Source organism: Gallinula chloropus (genome assembly GCF_964237585.1).
Source record: "Gallinula chloropus genome assembly, chromosome: Z".
Lineage (NCBI taxonomy): Eukaryota > Metazoa > Chordata > Aves > Gruiformes > Rallidae > Gallinula > Gallinula chloropus.
The window spans coordinates 39,875,454-39,899,112 of record NC_140089.1 but is presented as its reverse complement, the minus strand read 5'-3'; the positions used below and the strand labels follow the sequence as shown (position 1 = coordinate 39,899,112).

At 42.9% G+C, this 23,659-nt stretch overlaps 1 protein-coding gene across 1 annotated transcript in view; it reads right to left on the bottom strand.

Moving 5' to 3' along the window:
• Positions 1-20,567: 20,567 nt before the first annotated feature.
• The window catches only part of CEMIP2 (cell migration inducing hyaluronidase 2), a 39,735-nt gene continuing 36,643 nt past the window's right edge, over positions 20,568-23,659 (bottom strand). Inside the window, exons 22-24 of the mRNA XM_084278586.1 lie at positions 22,442-22,590; positions 21,615-21,721; positions 20,568-20,848 (exon numbers count right to left, since the gene is read on the bottom strand). Of these exons, the coding sequence (XP_084134712.1) occupies positions 20,652-20,848; positions 21,615-21,721; positions 22,442-22,590 (453 nt within the window). The 3' untranslated portion in view covers positions 20,568-20,651. The remainder of the gene's footprint in view (positions 20,849-21,614; positions 21,722-22,441; positions 22,591-23,659) is intronic.

Here is a 23,659-nt window from a genome sequence, read left to right as displayed (position 1 = left end):
ACATCTCATCGACTCGTGGCTAACAAGCTGGTGCTGTCAGGGGAATTTGAGGGTTTTTGATCATGGGCTGGTTTATTCAGCATGGGTGATTGTTGATGCAGTTAAGGTCCATCTGTACCAAAGTGGGACAAGGCTCCTAGCCCAGGAGTTGGCAGGGCTTGTGGAGAGGGCTTTAAACTAGATATGGAGGGGGAAAGGTGTAAAACCAGGCTAACTAGAAGTGAGCCAAGCAGCATGTTGGAGTCATGGGTGGGACAAAAAGTCCAGCTGAAGTGTGTCCACATAGCTGATGATAAAATATGGGATGGTGTGCTACAATCAAAGGTGCTGTGTGTCAGGGAGTTCCATAAGTCTGCTGCAAGAGTTGCGGGGTACATTGAAGGTGCTTCTACACCAATGCATGTAACATGAGGAACAAGCTAGAAGAGCTACAAGTCCTGGCTCGGTCCTAGAGGTATGATGTCTTTGGCTTAACCAAAACCTGGTAGGAAGAGTCCTGTGACTGGTGTGCAGCAGTGGATGGTTACAGGCCCTTCAGAAGAGACAGGCAGGACAGGAAGCGGGGAGTGGTGCTCTAGGTAATGGCAGGAGGGGGGACGGACTGCACAGACCTGTCAGTTGGCAACACCACCATTGAGAGTCACTGGGTAAGGATTAAGGGACAAAGAAATAAAGGGGATGTTGTAGTAGGAGCCTACTATAGACCACCAGGCCAGAACATAGACATTGACGAGTTATTCTTCAGGTAACTAAGAGACACCTCTAGATTGTCTGCCCTTGTCCTTATCACAGAATCACAGAATCACAAAGTTGGAAAAGAACTTTGAAGATCATCAAGTCCAACCATTCCCATCCTAAGTTAAACCATATCCCTAAGTACTTCATCAACCCTTCTTTTAAGCACATCCTGGGAAGGTGACTCAACTCCCTCCTTGGGCAGTCTGTTCCAGGCCCTGACAATTCTTTCAGTAAAAAAAATTTTTCTAATATCTAATCTAAACCTGCCCTGGCACAGCTTCATGCCATTTCCCCTTGTCCTATCTCCTGTCACCTGTCTGAAGGGACCATTGCCCACCTCTCTACAACCTCCCTTCAGATAGTTGTAGGTGGTGGTAAGGTCTCCCTTCAGCCTCCTCTTCAAATTGCCAGTCATTAACTGGGAACACCACACAGTTAATACAAACAGGTCCCGGAGATTCCTAAAGCAGCTGGATGATAACTTCCTTATTCAGGAATTAAGGGAGCTGACAAGGAAAGGTGCCCTCCTAGATGTCTTCTTGTAAACAGAGGATTTGTGGGGGAAGTGGAGGTAGGTGGCTGTCTTGGCCATAGTGACCATGAAGTAGTGGAATTTAAAATCTTTGGTGAGAGGAGGAAAACTGCCTCCAAAACTTCAACACTAAATGTGGGGAGAGCAGATTTTGGGCTGTTCAGGGAACTAGTTGGTAAAGTCCACTGGGAAACTGCTTTTGAAGGCATCAGGGCCCATTAATGCTGGTCACTTTTTAAGTACCACTTTCTAAAAGCACAGGGACCTTCTTCTAGAGCTTAGGTGGAAAAAGAAAGTGTATGGCCAATGGAAGCAAGGTCAAGCAACATGGGAGGATTACAGGGACGCTGTTCACCTTTGTAGGGAGAAAATTCATGTGGCCAAAGCTCAGTTAGAGCCTAGGCTGGCCAATACTGTGGCGCACAATAAAAAGGAGGGCCAGAGAGAACATCGGTCCATTACTCAATGAGAATAGTCACCTTACTGACAGGGATGCAGACAAAGCAGAGACATTTAACCCCTTCTTTGCCTCTGTCCTCTGTACAGTCGATGGGCTCTGGGACTCCACATGGCTCAAGTTGGAGGACTGTGACTGTGGCAATAACAAACTCTTAGTGAACCCTGAACTTGTGAGTGATTTGCTGCTCCACCTGGATCCATAGAAGTCCATGAGTCCCGGTGGGATTCATCCCAGGGCACTCAGGGTGCTGGCTGGTGTCATCATGAGACCTTTCTCAATTATTTTTCAATGGTTTTGTGAATCTTGGCTGAAGGTGGCAAACGTTGTTCCAATTTTTAAGCATAAGAAAGAAGACCCTGATAATTACAGGCCTGACAGTCTCACCTCAGTGCCTGGTAAAATTATGGAGAAAATCATACTGGGAGTTATTGAAAAGCATCTAAAGGTCAATGTAGTCATTGGTCATAGCCAACACAGCTTCAGGAGAGGAAGATCCTGTCTATCCAATCAGATTTCCTTTTACAACAAGGTTGCTCAGCTGTTTGACCAAGGGAATGGTTTTCAGTAGGGCTTTTGATGCTGTCTCACAGTATCTTGCTGGACAAAACATCCATCATACAACTAGATAAAGCCATAATGTATTGGGTGGGCAATTGCCTGAAGGGTCAGGCCCAGAGAGGGAATAGTAAATGGTGTTACATTCGGCTGGCAGCCAGTCACTAGTGGGGTCCCCAGGGCTACATTTTAGGCCCAGTTCTTTTTAATATTTTCATAAATGACCTGGAATCAGGACTAGAGGGTATCTTAATTATATGTGCAGATGAAACCAGACTGGGAGGAACTGTTGAATACATTGAGGGTGGGCAAGCCTTGCAGAGAGACCTGGACAGATGAGAGAGCTGGGCAGTCACCAACTGCATGAAGTTTAACATGCATAATTCCTGGATTCTGCCCCTGGGAAGCGGCAGCCCTGGCTGCACATCCAGCCTGGGGAACCAGACACTGGAGGCCAGCCATGCTGAGAGGGATTTGGGAATCTTGGTCGACAGCAAGTTAAACATGAGCCAGCAGTGTGCCCAGGCAGCCAGGAGGGCCAACCATATCCTGGGTTGCATCAGCCACGGCATGGCCAGGGGTCCAGGGAGGGGACTGTCCCACTCGACACTGTGCTGGTACAGATTCACCTTGAGTACTGGGCGCAGTTTTGGGTGCCACAGTACAAGAGGGACACAAAACTATTGGAGAGTGTCCAGAGGAGGGCAAGGAGGATGGTGAAGGGTCTAGAGGGAAAGTATGAGGAGAAGCTAAAGTCCCTTGGTTTGTTCAGCCTGGAGAAAAGGTGGCTGAGGAAAGACATCATGGTCTATGGCCTCCTGATCAGCAAAGGGTCAGGCACAGATGTCCTGTCTTTGGTGACCAGTGACAGAACCCAGGGGAATGGCATGAAGCTGCAACCAGGGAGTTTTGGGTTGGATGTTAGGAAGAGGTTCTTTACTGAGAGGGTGGTCAGGCATTGGCACAGGCTCCCCAGGGAAGTGGTCACAGCCCTGAGCTCGACTGAGTTCTAGAAGCACCTGAACGACATGCTCAGTCACATGCTCTTTCTTGGCTGGACCTGTGTGGAGCCAGGAGTTGGACTCAGTGATCCTTATGGGTCCCTTCCAACTCAGGAGATTCTGTGAATTTATGATTCTATGTGATGGTTTTCTGATGGGTGCATCTTATTTTGATACAAAAACCCTTACTTCTTCTCCAGGCTCAGGACTGCTAAGCATGCTATACAAAAATAGTGTACATATAAATTCTTACAAAGTTTAAGCAAGGCCTCTCTGTCACAGAAATACTCTTCACATATTGCAGCAGTGGGAGAAAGCTGCTGTACAAAATGTGTTGAGACAAATTCCCATGTACAAATATGTGTTGGCAGGGTCTGCACCTGATGATATTTATCAGCTCTAATGGTCAAAGGTACTTACAAAGAAAAAATTAGGCAAAAAAGGAGAGCTGGAGGGAGAGAAAGAGACAGGAAATTGCTGGGGTGTCCTCTGAGGAACATCCTCTCTCATGCAGCAGATGATGTACTTCAAAACACTTTTCCACATTAACACTACAGTTTTTCATTAGGACATGCTGATGAAGCCATGAAGTCCTTGCTGGCTGTTGGTGCTTCTGGTGCTGCTACCACTGGCAGAGGCAAGCTCTGGTGTGGGAAGGTCCTGTACGTCTGGCCAGCTGTTGAGTTTTGTGCAGGGGTGTTACTGGGTCTCCAGATGAAAGTTGGAGCTGCAGCTGCAGAATAGGGAAGAGGGTGAGTGAATGCCATGAGGTCAGCAACCGCTTGCCATGAAAATCCATCATAACAGCAGCACAGGGGTGGGCATGTGCAAAACCATGAGACCAACAGCATGTCAACAGCAGTGTGGGAACAATACAGGAAAAGTACTGCAACAGAGGCTCTGGAAAACACTGTCCCTTCTGTCTGGGTAGGGATCTGTGAGCAGAAAGCAGCTGTAGATTTGCAGGTGAGAGCACCCAAGCTGCTGAGCAACAAAGCAGCATCAGTGTCAGAAAGAATAGAGGATGGTTATGAGGTCACAGCCATTAAACCCCACAGGACTGTCTGCCTCCGGCATTCATGGAAATCAATGAATTACTAAGGGTACTCAGCCTATAGACCTCTGCTTGAGAGTCATCATTTCCCTTTTCTCATTCAAATATCAAAGCAGGGGCTTTCATCAGTTCTGCAGCTAATTAGGTTAGATTAGCGATTAGCAGAATGCTAGCACACAAACAGGCTACTGAAATCTCTCCTTTCCAAAATCGAGAAGGCACTCCTCTGTACAAGTCTCATCTGTGTCCAGATTGCTTCTGCAAAACAAGGAGAAAGGAAAAACAAAAATAAAAGATAACTACTACAGATACAAGAATCCAAACAAAGGAGGAAAAAAATATTTGTTTCTTAAGTTCCCTAGGGCTAAATCATGATAAGAAAAATTCAATTACTTATAAAGTCCAACAAAAACATGGGAAGTTGACTAGTGACATCCATGGTTCACTTGAATAACTTGAAGCTATTTCATGAAAAAATAAATCTTGCTCAAAACATTTTTTCCATAAATTCTTCATTTCTGGTTTGTTTATTTGATGTGGAAAAGAGAAAAAATCCAGAAAAGTTTATTTTCAGGAAAGGAAGTTTCCTCATTAATATGATATATGATAAATGAGGATAGAACTAAAGAGAGAAAAGCCTTCTGCACCAACTAGGGGATGAAACCAGAGTGTGAACACAAAAGCTTTTATGTAATTATGTCCCATGTAAAGGAGATGACAATTTCATGAATCTGATGATACTTGAGCAAGTGAGGGCCTGAAAGAACAGCTGTAGTACATGCTGTATGTGAGCACTGAGAGCCAAAGGATTCCTCAATTTGTACCTTTAAAGATCTATCCATTCGCATCCATCTTTTTTTGGGCAGTATCTGAAAAATGTATCAACACATCTAAAAATCTTGTTATTGTTGTAGCTACCTCTCTTAACAGTTCTCTCCTGGTAAAAGTAACCATCCAAACTCTCGCTGACATGTAAAACCAGCAATTGGGAAGCAAGATTGCCTAATTGATAAACAGAGTTGTTACAGAGCAGCACATCCCAAAATGGATGCCTTCCTCAAAAAGGATTTTTCAAGATGACACTGCTTCTTCAGTCCTGGTAGTGCTGAACAGGGTCACTAGAACAGGCTCCCCAGGGAAGTGGTCATGGCACCAAAACTGCCAGAGCTTAAGGAGCATCTGGATGACGCTCTTAGCCGTATGGTTCCGCTTCAGATAGTCCTGAGAGGAGCAGGGAGTTGGACTCAGTGATCCTTATGGGTCTTTTTCAAGTTCAGATGCTCTATGAGTCTATGATGCTGCGTGAATATGCCTGGAGATCTTTATGCCATCAGCATTGCAGGGTAACAAAGCTAGGTCTTGAGGTAAACATAGTCTGCTGCTCTTGGCTCTAAACTCTGTTTGAAAGCATTTACAACACAACGTTGCCTGCTGGGTTAAACATGTGCTTGGATTGTAAACTAGTGGTTTTGAAGGACATACTTTTGTAAGCAGATGCTGTTGGGCTGACTCAAGATTTTACTTTCCTTACCATGCCACTCTTTTCAGGTCAAAGTTTCCAAGCCTCGGCACAGAGAACACTTTTTTCTTTAACCAGTGTCCATATTCAACAAATTTTCATAAAGCCTTGATTGTCTTGTAGCCTGTTTAGACTAAGAGAAGCAAACCACTGCTTGGAAAACTCCGTCACATTAAATCAAAACATCCAGGGCCCACAAACTTCAGCTAATGTCTCTGCATTCAGCAGACAGGTATGCAATTTTCAGCTAGCTCCCTTTATATTGCACAATGAAATGTACGTGTTGTCACCCAGAAAGCTTCTGATAGCTAGAGTCAGTGTGTGTACACAGTAGCAGATGTTACAAAAGTCTGTTATGAAAAATAATGCTAGGTGGGCTAACCAAAAATCTGTAGAACTGCATTGAAGACTGGGAGAAGGAAAAGAGTAAGACCAAAAACAAATCAGCAAAAATTGGTGGATTTGTACATGGATTTTAATGAGAAACCACAGGCATGTTAAGTCTGAGGGGGAATCCACTTTCACAGCTATCAGATCTAAATTAGGCAAAATGATTACAAAGTAAATAATCACAATTTAACACCCTTGTGCCACTTTTAAATCAAGACATAGACAGGATCACAGAGTCTGCAATATAAGTAAGGGGAAGAACGTTAAGCCCTGAAGGAGCCATTTAAACCATTTGCAACAAAGGAATCGAATAGGATTGGTGGTTTAAATGAGTTAGTATATTCAGAGTCATCAGCATAATTAGTGTAATTGACCTGGACACTGGGAGAGCTACAGGAGGAGTCTATAAGGAAATGAAGAGGGGGGGGGGCAGTGGAAAGAAGCTGGTGAGGAACACATGATGAACCATGCCATCTCTCTCTTTCCTGACATCCCCATAGCAGCCTCCTTGTCCTCTCTCCCTTCCACCCTGTGGGAGCTCACCTCTCCTTTGTCTGTCAGTGTCCCTGGCAGAAGCATCTCACAAGCCTGTGGCTGAGGGTAGGTGTCACCAGTGTCTGTTCAGACACAGGGCACTGCTGCCCCAGGGGCACTTGGACACCCTGCTCCAGCCCTGGGAGAACCATTCAGGTTGCCTGTGGCCACTGTGAGCAATCCTGCGTTCTCCTCAGCTCCTGCTTGCAGCCACCTGTCCACTTCCGCAGCCAACCCAGCCTCGTGCACGTGTTTCCTGTGTCTCCAGCACCCACTCAGCACCACAGCTGCTCATCTTCACTGTTGTCCCCCTCTCAGACCATCTCTTTCTCTCAGACACACCTCCATGAAATGCTATTACACCGAACTTGTTTTTTTTTCTGCAGACTACTGAAGCCTGACAGAGCACAGCTGTGCTTTCCTGGGTGCAGTAACTAGAATTTCTGCTACAATGGAGTTGCTGTGAGTTACTAGAACACAACAGAAAAGTATATTTTTTTGAGAAACCTGTAGGTATAAATGGCTAGTTGGGTACATAAACTCCACCTTCACACGAAGGAAAGGGTTTATGCCGGTCATGCCACGGTTTGTTGTCATTACTGTGGTCATCACCTGTTCCTTTTCAAGCCAATACAGGTGCGCATTGTGTCTCTTTTCTTCCTTCTCCTAGCAATAATGTTAAAATATTTAAAAGTTTCCTAAGAAGTCAAACACCTAACTTCGTCTTCCACATCTCCCATTTTAGGCAGGCTTGGAGGTGGCAAGTAAAACCCAGTGTATCAGATAGGATTCCTTTGTGTACTTCAGAAGACAAAAAACCCCACAATTGTAAGAGTAAGCGGCAACTATATTGTGTTCAGTGTGGAGAGGTGAGACTGCGTTCAGAAGCAGCACTACCTACAGATTCTCGAGGAGACACAAGAGAGAGGCTTTTGAATATGTTGGGAATTTTTACCAGAAGGAAAACCAGCTCTATCCCAGCTGACCCCAGGACAATCACTTAGAATCACAGGCCAGTGCTGGGGGTCAGCGTGGATTTGAAGCTGCATGGTCTTGCCCTCCTGGCCAGAGCGGCCATGGAGGTTATCGCTGGGAGGCAGTGGGGGACTGTACCAGGCAAAGAGAGCAGCATGGTGAAACCCATCAGTCTTTTGAAAGCAGCAAGGGTGGTAACATGTCAAATGAAAAGCAGAAGTAAAAACCAAGACATTGTTCTCACATTGTCACAGAGCATTCCTGTTAGCTTCAGCTGTCATGTTTACCCCAAAATCAAAGACATAGAAAAGGTCAGAGAAATTGGACTGCTGCAGCTCTTCCTGTGGGTGCAGTGGGTGGAATAGGAACAATAATTAGTTAGAGGTTACTGTTGTGTGGCATATGGCTTTTACATGCAGGTAGATCTGTTATTTAATATGTTGTGAAGAAATAGTTCCCTCATTAGATGGATCCTGCTGACAGCTTCTAGTAGGACAGCCTGTCAACGAGGTGGTGGGCAATTTTGTCTCAAACTTTTGGCTACAAACAAAGCATAACTATTGTGCTTGTCAGGTATGCTGCATACCTATGATGCTAGAGATAACTCTCAGGACTTTTGACTCCAAAACAGCAGGACTGTACCACATTGCACACAGGAAAGTCTCCTTTTTACACTACGAGCACTGGCATTAGGTGCCTGTAAATCACAAGGAGCCTCATGTTCCCAGAGGTCTTTTGGTATAGTGTATAAATGGATCACCACCAACATCAGCTGGTCAACTATATGAAGCATGTCATAGGTCACAGAAAATAATAGTTGTATAGCATCACTTCATCCTTTATTGCCTAGGATTATAGTCCTGCAGTGTAAAGCACAAGTGACTGGTGCTCATAATTCTGCTGTGCAAAACCAGCATGTTAATATCAGAGAGGGAGGGCAAGAAAAGGGTCATTCTTAGAAAACGAATTGTTGTTTCAGACATATGCTACCATCAAAACTAAATGGAGATACCTTAAATAAGCTTACCTAGCTGGGGAGCCCAAAGTAATCATTGTGCCTTCTGCCAAGTTACATGTGATCTGCGAGGAATACAAATAGCACCTTTGGATAAAATAGCAACTGAAAGTTTTGGCTACAACCCATGCAACGCACAAAGTTGCAAGGATGGGGTTGTTAGCCTGCCTTAGTAGCTTTTCTTCATTCTGACCTCATCTTTTCACTGTTAATAGCTATAAATATGCACATACACATGTGAAAGAAATCCTGATTCATCTTTTAGGGAATATTATTGGCTATCTAAACAGCCTCACATGAAGGATCTCTTTCTATTGCTACCCTCTTACTGGCACAATCGGTGTATCAGCTGAATAAATTGAATCGGCAATAGTGCGGTTGGCAGCAACACCCTCGTTTCCCACTCACACGGGAGCCGCTCAGCTCACAGCGTTTGACAAAGTGGGGACAGCCTCGCTGCCAGCCCCGCAACACCAGAGCTGTGGTGGTTGGTGTACCATGGGGCTGGCTTGCAGTGGGCGATGCTCACGGCCTGACTACATCACTGGGCACCGTCTCGCGCTACCTCTGCTGCTCTGTCGTAGCTGTGCGACACCCATCACGAAAGGCGCTTCCGCAGCAGAAGAGGCTGGTGTAACACTGGACGTCCCAGCCTTGTGGGGAGACAGGTGGCAGAAGCCCTTTTCCTCCTTCCTTTTCTCTCGTTTCTTCCTCATTTTCAACAAATCCCTGGTGCCTACCTGCTTTCTCAGCGGTTGAGACTCAAAACAAGCATCAGAAGCCAATGGGCTGGTGACAAAGTGCAAGAGTGGAGCCAAAAAGGAAGCCAGGGGCTGGCAGAGGCATGCAGCGTGGACTCGGCTCCCGGAGGAGAGCACAATGGCCAGCCCTGTATTCTGTGCTGGCCTCCCCCAGGTTTAATTGCAGTGGAGGTGGGCTCGGTGCTTTGGCCCATTGTGGGTGGTAGTTTGCAGAACAGGAGGCTCTGCTTCAGTGACCTGTACACACCAGCAAGGTCTGAGAGTTTTGGAGGGGTTTTTTTTGTTATCCTCTGAGATTGCAGCTGCTGTAAAGTCTGTTAAAATGCCTACACCATGGCTTGTGCTGGGGGAAACTGTTACCACAGAGGAAAAAAAGTACATGCTTCTATTTAGCTAATTTTCCTCTCGAGAAAGGTAAGGAGATTAAAAAAAAAAAAATACATGAAGTAGTTTTTATCACTTGTTTGCAGTCTTTTAGCCCCGATGATGAGGCAGTGATCAAAATGGAGAATAAGTAAGTCCTGCATATATCACCCTGTGATGCTGAGGAGAAATGGTATAATTTTTTTCCATGCTCAAGTAGCCCAATTAACAGATTGAGTTCTAAGTAAGGTCACAGTGCCCTCTGCTGAAATACAAAGTCATACATGGAAAAATAAATAATGTTAAAAAAATCCAAACTGGCATAAGAATAACATGGTTTGTATTCGACATATGAATGATAAAAGTAGTTTTGAAATGCTTGAAGGACCTGAGGCTTTCCCATCACAGTAGTGTAGTTGGGGACCATTTTGATTCCAACTTTGTCATTGTGCTGTGTAAAATGTGCAGTGTGTCTCAGGACAAAAATCTCAGGAAGTATTGCTGACATTACTGATGCAGATGTGAATTCTAGTGGAAATGCATTTCCCTTAGATAGAGGGAAGAAATAGTAAACTGATGGCAGTCTCTTAAAATAGACAGTATAAACTCCAAAACATTGACTTCTGTCAATGTTCCTCAGATTTTATCTATACTTGGTGTTTTATCTTGCCCTTCCATTGGAAGAGGAAGGGTTAATAATAAATGTAATTCTCTGAATGCCTGTTTTACTAGTGGCTGTGGGAAACCGTGATGACTGTGGACAAAAGATAAGAGCATCTAACAGATGTTTAAGACTGAACTGATGTTCAATAGCAAGCTTTAGACGTTTGACATCTGAGGAAAGACCGATCCATGAGAAAGAACTCTGGAACAGGTGAGAAAGAAAGGGCTTGGGTGACAGAGGTGGAAATGCATGGGGCCTGAGCCCCTGCACAGTCTTCAAAGAAGATACATAGGGACTGGGTTAGGAATAACGACATGTATGGTCTGGTATGGCATTTTTGGAGCAGGTTGCTACTGCAGTTATCAGCTGGCACCAAATATTCCTGCAGCTGCCATCCTCTGTCTCCATCTGTACCTTTCAATCTGGTCATGAAAGACTGAAGCTATCTCTAGTGCCACACAGATCTGCTCTTTAGAGCACACAGATTAATAGCCATTTCTTTGACAGAAACACAGCTTTAAAAGAAAGAGAACCTCGTCAACAAAAGAAGCCCACACTGCTGCCTCCCTACAGAGTTCAATTTCTCCTAGCCTCCAATTTATTCAAGAGGCAACAGCTCCTGAGGTTTTGTTGTTGTATTTTTAATTACAATGTAAACTGGCAAGAGTGCTATGGTAGAGCTATCTCAGAACATCTTTGCTGGCTGATTAAACCACAGTCCTCAGTCATCCTGAGAGACAGCCTCAGATTTTACCCAACAGTCTTCTCACAGGTTTTTGTTTGAAGATGGACATCTGTTTGAGGTTTTTTTACTAGGGAACATCTGGAATGTAATGCTGAAGATGGAGTGGGAGCTAAGAGGCAAGAAAAATACCTTCTTCAATAATTTGTGTTGTCTCTTTTAATCCTTCTTTCATTTCCCCGGTGCTCCCACCCAAGACACTCTTTCATCTACGCTCGCAACAACCCACGCTTTATGTTTCTTAATACAAAGCTCGTCAGATAGCTCCAGCTCGGTTCACCTAGAGGTTATTCTAATTCCTTCCATCGAGATTTCAATTTGGAGCCTCACATTAACCCATTAATTAAAGTGACCCCCTTTTTGTTGCAGTAGCTTCACCTTAATCAGTTAATGTGATAGAAAGTCTTGCTTTGCCAGACAGGGAGATCTTGTTAAGAGGATGCAATATCTGCTGGACAGGTGCCAAGTAGCAAAAGCAATATGAGCTCCCAGCCATTTGGCGCTGCCTCTTCTGGGTCCAAGCATTATGGAGGTGCTAACAACCCAGCAAATAACTGTTCCTACCAGCTCACCATTGAAGGCTGCAGCTGAGACACACGCCAAGACCACTTTTTGCAAGGAGGTGCGAGCCTCTGACATACCCTGTAGTGGTTAACCCTCCTGGAGGGCTTGAGAAAAGTTGTGTTTCAACAAGCCTTGCGCCAAAACGTTTATCACTTCAGAAACAGAATACTACAAGTCCTTTTTTTATTTCTGGGCTGTCTGGCCACATTCTTTCTCTCACTGGCTGCTGTATGACCTCTGCTTTGCTTGTAGGGGCTTGCGTATGTCTCCTCTGATCGCGAGCCCACAGTGAGCACGCGAGGGCTTTTTCTGCATCTGTTGGCAGCGCTTCTAAAAGCAGCCCAGCTTTGCATTTCGTGGAGCTTCTTGCTTCATGAGTGTTAGCTAACTGGAGGTACATAGATGTAACTTCCTTCAAAGTGCTCTCCTAGCCTCATGATAGTTTTTTCTTGAACAAGTTTTTTTTTTTTTTTCATAAGAGAACTTCCCCTTTTTTCTGGTAATATCTCAGGGAAATTTATTTTGATAGCAAATATATTCAGCTGCCTGCATTTGTTTTTCCGTAGCTGGTACCTTTTTCTCTAGCTATCTGTTAGGATGCGAGCATGCAAAGGTCTCCATCTGAATCAAGAGGTGACATCCATGTTGAAAGCTGGAGTAATTGCTTCTCTGCAATAAATTACTCTGTGGCATGACAGGAAGGAAATCAGCAGCTCCTGCACTTGTTTTGTTTGCTCTGCCACCCCCTTGGCTTAATACACTCTGTTCCCTGTCCCCTTTTACGGAAGGGCTGTTTCCAGCACTGGAACCCACTCCTGTTTGTGACATGCTTTATCCAAAAAAGAAAAATCATAGCAGTGTTTACAGATCTTTCTTTCCTAAGCTCATCATCTTCCATAATGAATCAGCTCTCTTTCTGGGTACTCTGTGAGCCCTCCACATTTTCTCTGGGACAGAGCTTTCTGGATGAGCTTTGGCTACTTGGCTGGAAAGGAAACTACTTTTATATATGTATGATTATTGCCTTGGATTTCAAACCCAGTCCCAAAGATCTGGTCACCCCATTCCTACGGCATGAGGTATGTATATATGGAGAGTATTTTCTTGGTACTAGTGTAGCAAGATTTTGATATTCTCAAAAACGAGGTACAATTGTGTCCATGCCACTCATCTGTCTTACATGAAAAAGAAGTTCTTCTACTGAAAATGTATCAGTGCTAGGGAGGATGCAGACAAACCTGCAAGAGAGTCAGCCAGGGAACACATGCAAACCCTGTGCTACTCCCTGCCCACTATTACATTGGGACGGGCTTTGCTGGAGTTTTGTTTTGTATCAAAAATCACACTGATGGCTCATCTTTATATAGTTGGGTTCAACAATGGTGTAAAAAGGACTTTACAGATCCAATATATGGACTCAGTTTGCAAGTAGTAGAAGTTAATCAGACTGCCAAAAGAAAAGCAGAAATAAGTGCTCTTTCTGCTGAATTACTTCTGCAACAGTTCTCATGAACAAAAAACCACACACATTCAAACCCTTGTCCCTATGACCTCAAGCTCATTTAGTTGATTATTCTTAGGTTAAGCATTTATGGGATGACAACTTAAAAAAAATTACAAAGCTGTCAAAGGTAATGACTGTCTTTAGAGACCAAGGATTTGCCTGCACCTACACTGCTGTGCCTCTGCCTAACAAGAACTGTCACCTCACTCCGTGCTTTCACATCCCTGGTATATTCTAGCAAGTGATGGGACTCTGTTCAAATTTATTACTTTTGCGTAGCATTTCTGAGAATTTTTAATGTTTACAATCAAAACGCAGTATTTCAGTCTTTCAAGTACTTGACAGGAATTCGGTTAACCACAGAGGTGGGTTCACATACTGGCTTTAGTGTATGCATATTCACCTATGAGAAGGGAAAACGTGATTTTAACAAACAGAAGTGGGTTCCAGTGCTGGAAACAGCCCTTCTGTAAAAGGGGAAAGGAAACAGAGTGTATTAGGCCAAACTTAACAACAAGCTGTGCTCCTAACTGGGCATTTGCTTCCCTGTCAAGCCTTTGGTTGAGACTCAGTGTCCTGAGGCCATCCAGCAGCAAGAGTCCTCAACAACCTCAGTATAGATTCCTGGCAAGAGAATGTCATTGACCCTTTAATAGATTCCAAACAAGAGGTTTCCACAGGCAAAGAGGCGAACTGTTTGCACACAAAAATATTTTTGTAATCTTAAGATCTGCTTTGGGAAATACACTAATACAGTTATTTAGACTCTCATTTACTAAACACATCTAAATCTAGAAACTGTGGTTTACTTAAGACCCTTATATATATATATATACATACCACTTGTATAGTACATATGTATAAGCATATGCTTATTAGCGTGAACTTAATTTATTAGCTTCATTTTAGAAACGGGCTTGTATGTCACTTCTAGCAATGATGTCATGGAGTTTGCGTAGGACTGCCTGGGGGGTGGGGATGGTGGAGGGAAGAGTGCACAGTGACTTAAGTGTGAATGTAATGAAACTGAAGCAGTCAAAAACCCCAAACAAACTAGCCAATTATTCTTATAAAGAGCAGATAAAAACATTTCTAAATTTCATATTGGTATTTATTCTGGAGCATAAAGCGTTCAATCTCCTTCACTCAGCATAAGCTATGGAAGAATTCAAACCCATCCTGACTCCGGGTTAAGCAGGGCCTTGCTCAACAAGCAACGCTGCACACAAAAATAGGCAGTGGAGATCAACATTTTTACAAATTCTGTACTATTGCTTCCTTCAGTTTGACATGGGCAGTGTCCCCACATCCGATGCTTACTTGCATAAAGTATTTCCATGCATCTCCCTGATCTTTGAACATGTTGGTACAACACAAGTCATGGGGACAAGTGAAGTTAACAGAAGCAGCATGTTTTAGGTAACGGGTCTGTTAAATTGACAGATTATCTTCTAAAACTGAAGTTAGGCTGGTTAGACTAAGAGGGTGGGAAAACAGGAGACGACTCCACTACTCCACCAGATGTTTTGGTAATAGTAGAGAAGAAGGATGGACAAGTACTCAGAAAGATCCACAGGCAGCAGAATGTGGGGAATATCAGAAATGGAAAATTCTACAGGAACAAGATACATAACCAGAGCAGCATCCCAGCCTATATGGACTGAGAAGCAGCAAGGAGAGCCCTGTCCCTGCAAATCAAAAGGGGAAAAGTGTATGTGGCTTGTAAGGAAAATAGACTGCAAAAGCATTTTTCATGAACCTTCATTTGTTTTCTTCCACATCCAACTCTTAAAGCCTGACATGACCTCTTATTTGACATTTCCCTGCTCTCTAGCAGAAGGAACCCAATGGAAGCGGCACATGGTGCTATGAGTCACATGATTGTATGTACAGGTATCTTCTAATACTTCACACTTAGTGGTCACGAAGGACAGAACAATCTACTATCAACATAGAAATGTTAAAAATAAGAGTTTGACCTAGAATGTGAAGCTGTATGTAAATTTATGCTACACTATGGAAAGGTAGAAAGGTACAATATCTACTGTGAGCGGTGCTTCACACAGAGAAATAGACAGCAAATAATTGTGGTGGTGCCTGCTGATACTGAAGTCATGTACCAGCCATCTGTACCCGAGATGGAAGAAAACTATTAGATCATAGTTCCCACCCTGCAGATGGGAGTAAAGCATCTTATGATGAAGAACCTCACAGATATTAAAAAGATGATGTGTCATCATCTGAGATCTGTCCCTTAAAAGCTACCAATTACACAAAACACACCCTGAACTGATCCTAGTGTATCTGTTGAAAATGTCACTGGAAATGACGCACAGGGTAAGAAATGTTTGTACTTCTAACTGTTTATAGTAGTTCTAGTACAGCTTATTACTTATAAACTTGAAGATACACAAAAAATAACCCTGAAATATTACTTTGTTTTTGCGTTCTGTTTAGGCGCAGTCATATACGAAGACAGGCCACGGCATGTTCTGAGAACACTTCCTTAAAAAAGGATAATTATAAAAGAGGATATTCAGCTGTTACCCCACTCAGCTTGGACAAAGATGAAACAAACTATTTGCCTCCAAGGCGTGGCAATTAAGTCTGCTTTGTACTTTTAAGTACAATAGACATTTTAAGCAGTTAAAAAGTTAGCCTTCAAGCACAGTTTATGCAAACAGATAACTTTGAAATTTCTCTCTGATATGGACAACCACAAACCTTTCAAGACCTGCACAAGTGTCTCTTTTTTTTTCAGTATGGGTTAAGGAAAGGACACAAGAGTAGGCAAAGATGATGTATCAGAAAACACTGGGCTGATTGCAGGAGATCCCCAGATTAATCTCTCCTAAAACTGTTCCTATTGTGTTCAAAATCTATTTATTTTTCAGTTTCACTACATTAAAAAAAAAAAGAAAAACCAGAAAAAATAAGGAAAAAAGAAAGAGTTGGACTACTGTGACTTCACAATCAAATAAACTGTTAGTATTATGCAAAACTGCAGTATGCTCAGGCCACTTAATTTAAAAACTCAAAAATTCAAGCAAAGGTGGCCTTACATACTTCAAGACCGAGTATTATTTTTGGATTTCTAGCTAGCACAAGACATGGTGGGGGGGGAAAAAGCGTTAGAAAGAAAAACACTCTTGTGAACTCCGGGAAAGGACAGAACCTTCCTGTGCTAGAACAAGAATCACCAGAACGAGTAGGACAGCAATTATTAGGAAAAAGCTCACATAAATGCAGTTTTTGAAGTTCAGAAGCTCTGACTTCATAGATTTTTGACCACTAGGATGACACCAGGATCACTTTAAACATATACAGCCACAGCACGCCCTTTTACTTTCATTGACCATTGTGCCACAATATACAGCTATCATCAAACCCAGTGGACTGGGCTTTTCAGTCAGAGCTGGGTGACTGTCCTAGTATGTGCATCCTTCCTACATAAAATGGAGTTGAAGGAACGGAAATCTTGCCTCTAATACAAAAATTGGTTTCACGTCCTGGGGGTCAGAAATTATCTGGGCCCTCAACTTTCACTGCCGTACCACAATATACAGAATTATGTCTCTCTCTTCCAAAAAATGTGCCTTTGCCACCATCCTGGCTATTCTGGGATGTGTCTCTAGACCTTCACATAGCGGATTTTTGGTGGTGTCTTTGTCCAGTGAGTGCCTTATTGACGACAGTATGTGGATCAGATTAAGCGTAGTTTATTTATTTTTCTGTTGTTTCTTTGTTGCTGTTTTTACAGTATTACAAAAATTACAAAATAAAATGCAAATCCAACCTGTGAAGCAAGAAAATGAACCCAGATGTGCCTTTAAAAGCTTTAGTGTGTTACAACTTTAAGCTTGTCTTCATTTCTCTACCTTGCTGGGTATTTCCTTGCTGGGTGCAGAATAGCACCATTTGAGTAACGATAGGAACCCAATCTATTAGTATAGAAAACTGCCTGTTCACAGTCAGGTTACAATACCTTTTGGTCTGCATTTGGGGCATCACTGCATCTGTCTTAAGATCGCACTGAGTTTCAGGCATTATATGAAAAGCGTGTGGCTCAGCCTTTGGAGACTGTGGCAACTGGTGTGCCTGGAAAAAGAGAAGCTGGGTACACTGCCAACTTTGGTAGCACACAACCACTGTAGCACCCAGGCTGGCAGACACTTCTGGAGATGGCCCAGGACACCACAAGTCTCAAAGCAGGGCAAGCTTGCCCTGGGCATCATTGAGAATTGACTGGGTCCATCTTCTTCACTCCCCCACCAGGTACTTACAGATACAGGTAAGATGCTCCCAAGTAGGGAGCACAATACTGCACTGGGCCCCACCAAGCTGAAATGAATCTATACTCAGCAGCTCAGACAGTAAGATCACAGAATCATAGGGGTTGGAAGGGACCTTGAGAGATCATCGGGTCCAACCCCCCTGCCAAAGCAGCTCCTCAGCTCATATTGCACAGATAGGCGTCCAGATGGGCCTTGAATATCTCCAGAGAAGGAGACTCCACCACCTCCCTGGGCAGCCTGTCCCAGGGCTCTGTCACCCTCACTGTGTAAAAGTTCTTCTGCATGTTGGTGCGGAACTTCCTGTGCTCCAACTTGCAGCCATTGCCCCTTGTCCTGTCTCTACAGACCACTGAAAAGGGGCTGGCTAATTCCCCCTGCATCCCATACTTAAGATATTTATAAACATTAATAAGGTCCCCCCTTAGTCTTCTTTTCTCTAGGCTGAACAGTCCCAGCTCACTCAGCATTTCCTCATAGGGGAGATGCTCCAGACCCTTAATTATCTTTGTAGCCCTCCTCTGGACGCTCTCCAGGAGATCCCTGTCTTTTTTATACCAGGGAGCCCAGAACTGGACACAATACTCCAGGTGGGGCCTGACCAGGGCAGAGTAGAGGGGGAGGATCACCTCCTTCGACCTGCTGGCCACACTCCTCCTGATGCACCCCAGGATCCCATTGGCTCTCTTAGCCACCAGGGCACACTGCTGGCTCATGGCCAACCAAGATGACAGACTGGCGAAAAAGGCCCATAACTTCAGTAATCATTAGTGCCTCCTTTCCCCGTATTCACAGCTTGTTTCTGAATGAGAGGTAGGATATGCTCCATACACTTCACAGGTCTACTGCTGTTTGAAGCAAAACAGTATTCACACCACACACATCACAAAATTACTAATACAAGGACAGAAGAGACCCAAGATTTTGTTGCCTTGTCAGATGTAAAAATTTATTTATGCTATTTATCAAGTGTTTAAACTTACACAAAAGACAACACTCCAACTTCAGATCAAATTGCCCATCAATAAGCTCTACATTGGAATACCACTTACACATCCAAGGACAATTTTTACAAGATGGCTTTGAACAGCAGAATCTCATAAACAATGGCCAACTTCACAAGCCCAAAAGGTCACTACCTCACTGGTGTTTCTCTGCTGAGCGTGACCCGCGGAACAGTGGAAGTCGTAAAACCATTTTCATCCCCAAACACTATCACTACTGCACTCAGAGCATTTAAATCACATTGCCCCGCATTAGTAACACCAAACATTATACCTAGTCTTAAAGATTTACCACATACTCCCCTAAAAAAAACTTTTTTTCCTCCTTTTTTTTTAAAAAAACATTACAAGAGAACTGTGCATCAAAACAACTGCAAAATACACAATCATCCATTTGGTTTGGTTTTGCAATAAAAATAACAACATCCGTCATTTATTCGTTAACGTCATCTCTTCTGTGGTGCTCCTTTCCCCTCCATCTCCCTTAGGAAACTACACTAGACCAGGCAGTTTAATTGTAGCACTGAGGTAGCATATTTTAAATTGAACAGAATAATAGGTCTGCTACTGTGCCCCCTCTCCTTTAAAGCACAAAAAAAACACAGAACCAAAAGAAAACAAAAAAATCCCCACAGTTTCACTTCTTTGGAGAAGACAGGCATATGGTAAATTTCTAACAGCCACTCCATTTTGAATTTGAAGCACAAATCATCTCTGAATTGTAGATTCATTATACCAGCTAGAATGAATGAGAACATAAACAAGAAGGAACTATGTCAGTTTTACTAGAACTAAGGTTACATTTTAGCTCTATGGCACCTATTGTTCCCTATTATGAAATGCACCTTTACACTCTCTGAAATTTCATTTCAAAGACTGTGATCCTGAAAAAGGGCAGCTGTGCCTCAGTTATTCTAAACAGTTTTCACACTACCTAAAGAAATGATCGAATAACTGCAACAAAACCAGAAGAAATCAAACGGACCTAATATAAAATCAATAGGAATTAGCAACATGAGTATATTCAAAGAATCAAAGTTAAGGCAAAAGATAAAACATGCCTGAATGAACTGAGAGCACTTTCCATTCACTTAAGTTAGAATTGGGCTAGCCTTAAAAAACAAACAAAAAACAACCAAACAAAACTCTGCAAAAGTAGAAGCTTAAGTTTCCATAACAATTTGAGATTAACAGTATCTCAGCTTTGCTATACCCAAGACTACAGCCTTAACACCCAGACCATTCACTGAAGTAACTCTTAGACACACCCGTATTTTTAGGGGTGAATAGTAAACGTGGACAGCAAAGAACGGTCGCTGTTTTCTGCTCTCTACACCATGCTGGTGCACACAGCCGTTTTAGGCTCTGTTGCCCACACATAATCCTCACCCAGACATGGGTTTCTCTCTGAATCCCCACTCTCCATCCTGCATACAGCAAGGCAAAAAAAAACATTACTGCAGTTAAAAGCCTTTGAGTTAGCTGCATGCATAAGGGAAAATGGTTTTTAACACCGTAGAGAGCAGATTGAGAATGTAACTGAGACAACTGCTAAATAAACCCTCAGGAAAACACCTAAACAGCTGAGCAGAGACGCTTAAATTATAATGAACAATTCGAGCTGTTTATGGAAACTTTATGTTAATCTTTCAAGTAATCCGAGATGCATTCCAACACCTGTTATCAAAAAGTTAAGGCTTTTATGAACACCTTCTTACATACAAAAGGAGTATTAAACAGAAAGAACTCGTTTACAGTAAATACAAACATCTGAAAAAAAATCTCTGAACCCTGTTTATACAAATACTAGTTCTTCAATATTTTGTACAACTAGAAGGTGCACTGATTGGCATTCAAGCGGTCAATGCTGGCAAACATCTGTCAGACATGATTTACTAGGATAACAATATAGTTTAAAATGCCATAAATTAAAAAATAAGTTAGTTCACATTTTTCTCCCCAGCTTTTATGTACAACTTAGTCTTTAGTGAGATCGTGTAGCCTTCTTCAGAAGCTCGAGGTCTTTCCGTCGGCTTTTGATTGCTCTGGCACAGCCATACTCTTCCAGTTGTAAAGGGATATACTTTTCTATCTGAATGAGCCCATGCCCAGCAGGACCAGTAAACAGCTTAATCCAGGATGGCTTAAAGTTTCCTCTGAAGCCCAGAAAGGCCAGGCTTCCTGTGACAAAAACAGCTCAGGGTTATTGAACCAGGCAAGCCCATCCAAGCGCAACACAGGGCCAGCTGGGAAAGGAACAGCACAGCCCCCTGAAGCCCCCCCCGCACCCCCTTATTCAGGACATTCATCCACACCCAGCTTCTCATGTCCTTCACAAGGAATTATTGATTTGAAATTTCCATTTTCGGTGTTCAGTATTCAATGCTCTGAAATCTTAACTTGAACACACAGTAATTGGGACAGTTATAAAACCTGATTCCACAGACAGAACTTGTGCCAGGACCCTGGATGAACAAGAGCTACCCCATGGGGCCTATAATGTGATCACCCATCAAAATACCATCTCTACCTTTAAATCTGCAAAAACAGGAAACAACAGCCTGGCACTGGAGATTGTTTAAAAATAGATTCACTGGGTGAGGCACAAAATACAGCCTTCAGAAAAAAAAAAAGCCTGGGGCTCTTTTTCTAGTAATCCACAGGCACAACAAGCTGCTAGTCACTTCTCCCCTTGCAACAAGATTTACACAATGCCCTTTAGGGCAAGAGGAGGGCTTTTCTGCCCCATCCCATGAAGGGCTGCCCAGCCACAACCCCCCCACACTCCCAGCAAGGGCTGAATCACAGCAGCCCACATCAGTGCTAGCTGGCACCCATCCTCCACCAGCTGCATCCTCTTCACACGCCCCATGAGAAACCCACCATACCAACATAAACACACACACAACAAGGCGGTGTCAAAGAAACACACAAAGTTTCCACTCACCATTGCTCTGAAGATAAGGTGGTTTGGCTGTCCCCAGGGACATTAAGGCTTCTGATAAATTATTAGGAATTGCTACATCACCTCTCGTGCTCAGTAGAACAACAGACCTGCAGGAATGGTGCAGAGACAGCAGCTGTTACAAACACAAAGTTTTCTTAATGTTCTGCTGTATGTTTTTACAGCTAGCTGGCCTCATTGTCACTTGTGTGACAGTACTCATGCTGTGTCATATGATGATATGGAAATAGTCAAATCTCTCTGAAAGCAGCACCTGGAAAAGTACCCACCTCTAATTTTTTTCCTTTTTTTTTATTCTGACTTTTATAATTAACTTCAAAATCACTGCAAAGCATAGATACAGCTTAATACTTTCATTTAAAAAAAAGTTTATATATTGATCCAAAATTAGAATATGAAAAGGCTGATTTTTTTTGACATGTTTTATCTTCCTTTACTGATGAGCATTTTCCCCCCTAGACAGGGAGAGAACAGCATGATATCTTGTCACGTAGTTCTTGCCCTTAAGGGTCCTTAAAGTGACCTTATTAAACAAAAAGTTACTCTTGTTTTAAGCAAAGAAGTCTTCATGTGTTTCCATAAGGAAAATAAAAATGTATTTTTGAGGTGAACAATGGGCAATACTGGAAAATTGTGTTTGAAGTTTGAGTTGCTCTGCTTACTCCAAGGCAGCTAAATTGTTAAAGTACTCCCACGTTTCTCCTTTCCCTCAACTTAGATATAGACCTTTTCCTCACTTTAAATTGTTGTTAGAGAGCACAGCTATGGCTTAGATGACATACTGAAAAATAAGCGTTTATTACACATACCTTTGTGGAATTCCAGATTTTAAATATCCATCTACATGCTTAATGTCTACTCCAGAAAAGAATTTGTTTCCTGACACTGTGCCAGTGCAGGCATCAACTACAACAATAAGTATACCATTATCCTTGAAGGAAAACATAGTGTCGTTGACCTGAATGGGAGAAGAAAAAGAGAAAATAACTCTTCCTTTCTTAATATGAATTCAGCAGTAATTATACAACCCTCAGTGTTAATCCTCACCTAGTTTAGACACAGTGGTGTACTAATTTCCTTAAAACTGGTTGCTTCTCCCTACCATCTCTTCATTTTCCCGCTTAAAGGAAGGCTTTCAGTGGGACCTCTGAAATTACATGGGAGCCTTCAGTCCCTGTCTTCTACAGGGAGATCACAAATTTCAGGTGACTGAATACCTGCCTTAGTCATCGCTCCTCCTATACCTGCCTCAGTCATTTCTCCTACTTCGGGATACTAAAATTCATACACTTGAACTACCTGGAGCTCTTGGCAAGAGTACAGTAAATCTGTCTCTGCAGCAACCCAGTTCCAGCACAGTTTCTTTATCTGGAGTGCTCTTGCTGCTTTGAATACGGTGCACCTATTCCCACAGAAGTTTACAGCTGCTCAACTTATGCTGCTCACATGCCATTTGTCTGTATACAAAACCTCAAGAGTTTGACTATTTCAAGCAAGCCAACAGACTGACACCGCAGAACGTAAGCCACATGCAGACTTCAGGCTCCGTGGTGTGAGGATGTCTGCAAATGCCATTTCAGCATCATGTGCAAGTCTCCTCAAGCATCCGATTAGAAAAGTGGAAGTAAACTACTTTTTATGTATTGTCACATCACGAGGTTGATCGGGATGCATCAGAAGAGATATAGAAACCTCTACAGATTCTTCAATAATTGCTGTTTTGAAGGAGTTCAGCAAAACTTCATGGCTTGGATGACTCATCCCATTAACATATCAATCTGTTAGCTCAAAACCAATCTGAACATGGATTTAGTTAACAGGCTGTTCACTGCTTTTTTTGTTGTTGGGTTTTGTTTTGTTAGCATAAATGTATATCCACCCAGACTTCAACATGAATCTGGAGGTTTCAACCTCTCCCTTAATGGTAAAATTTTCTCCCTAGCAAGAAAGGATGTGAATACAAAATGGAGCTTTAGAACCTCACCATCTTGAGGTTAAAATATGACTTTGTTGACTGTTTGGTTTTT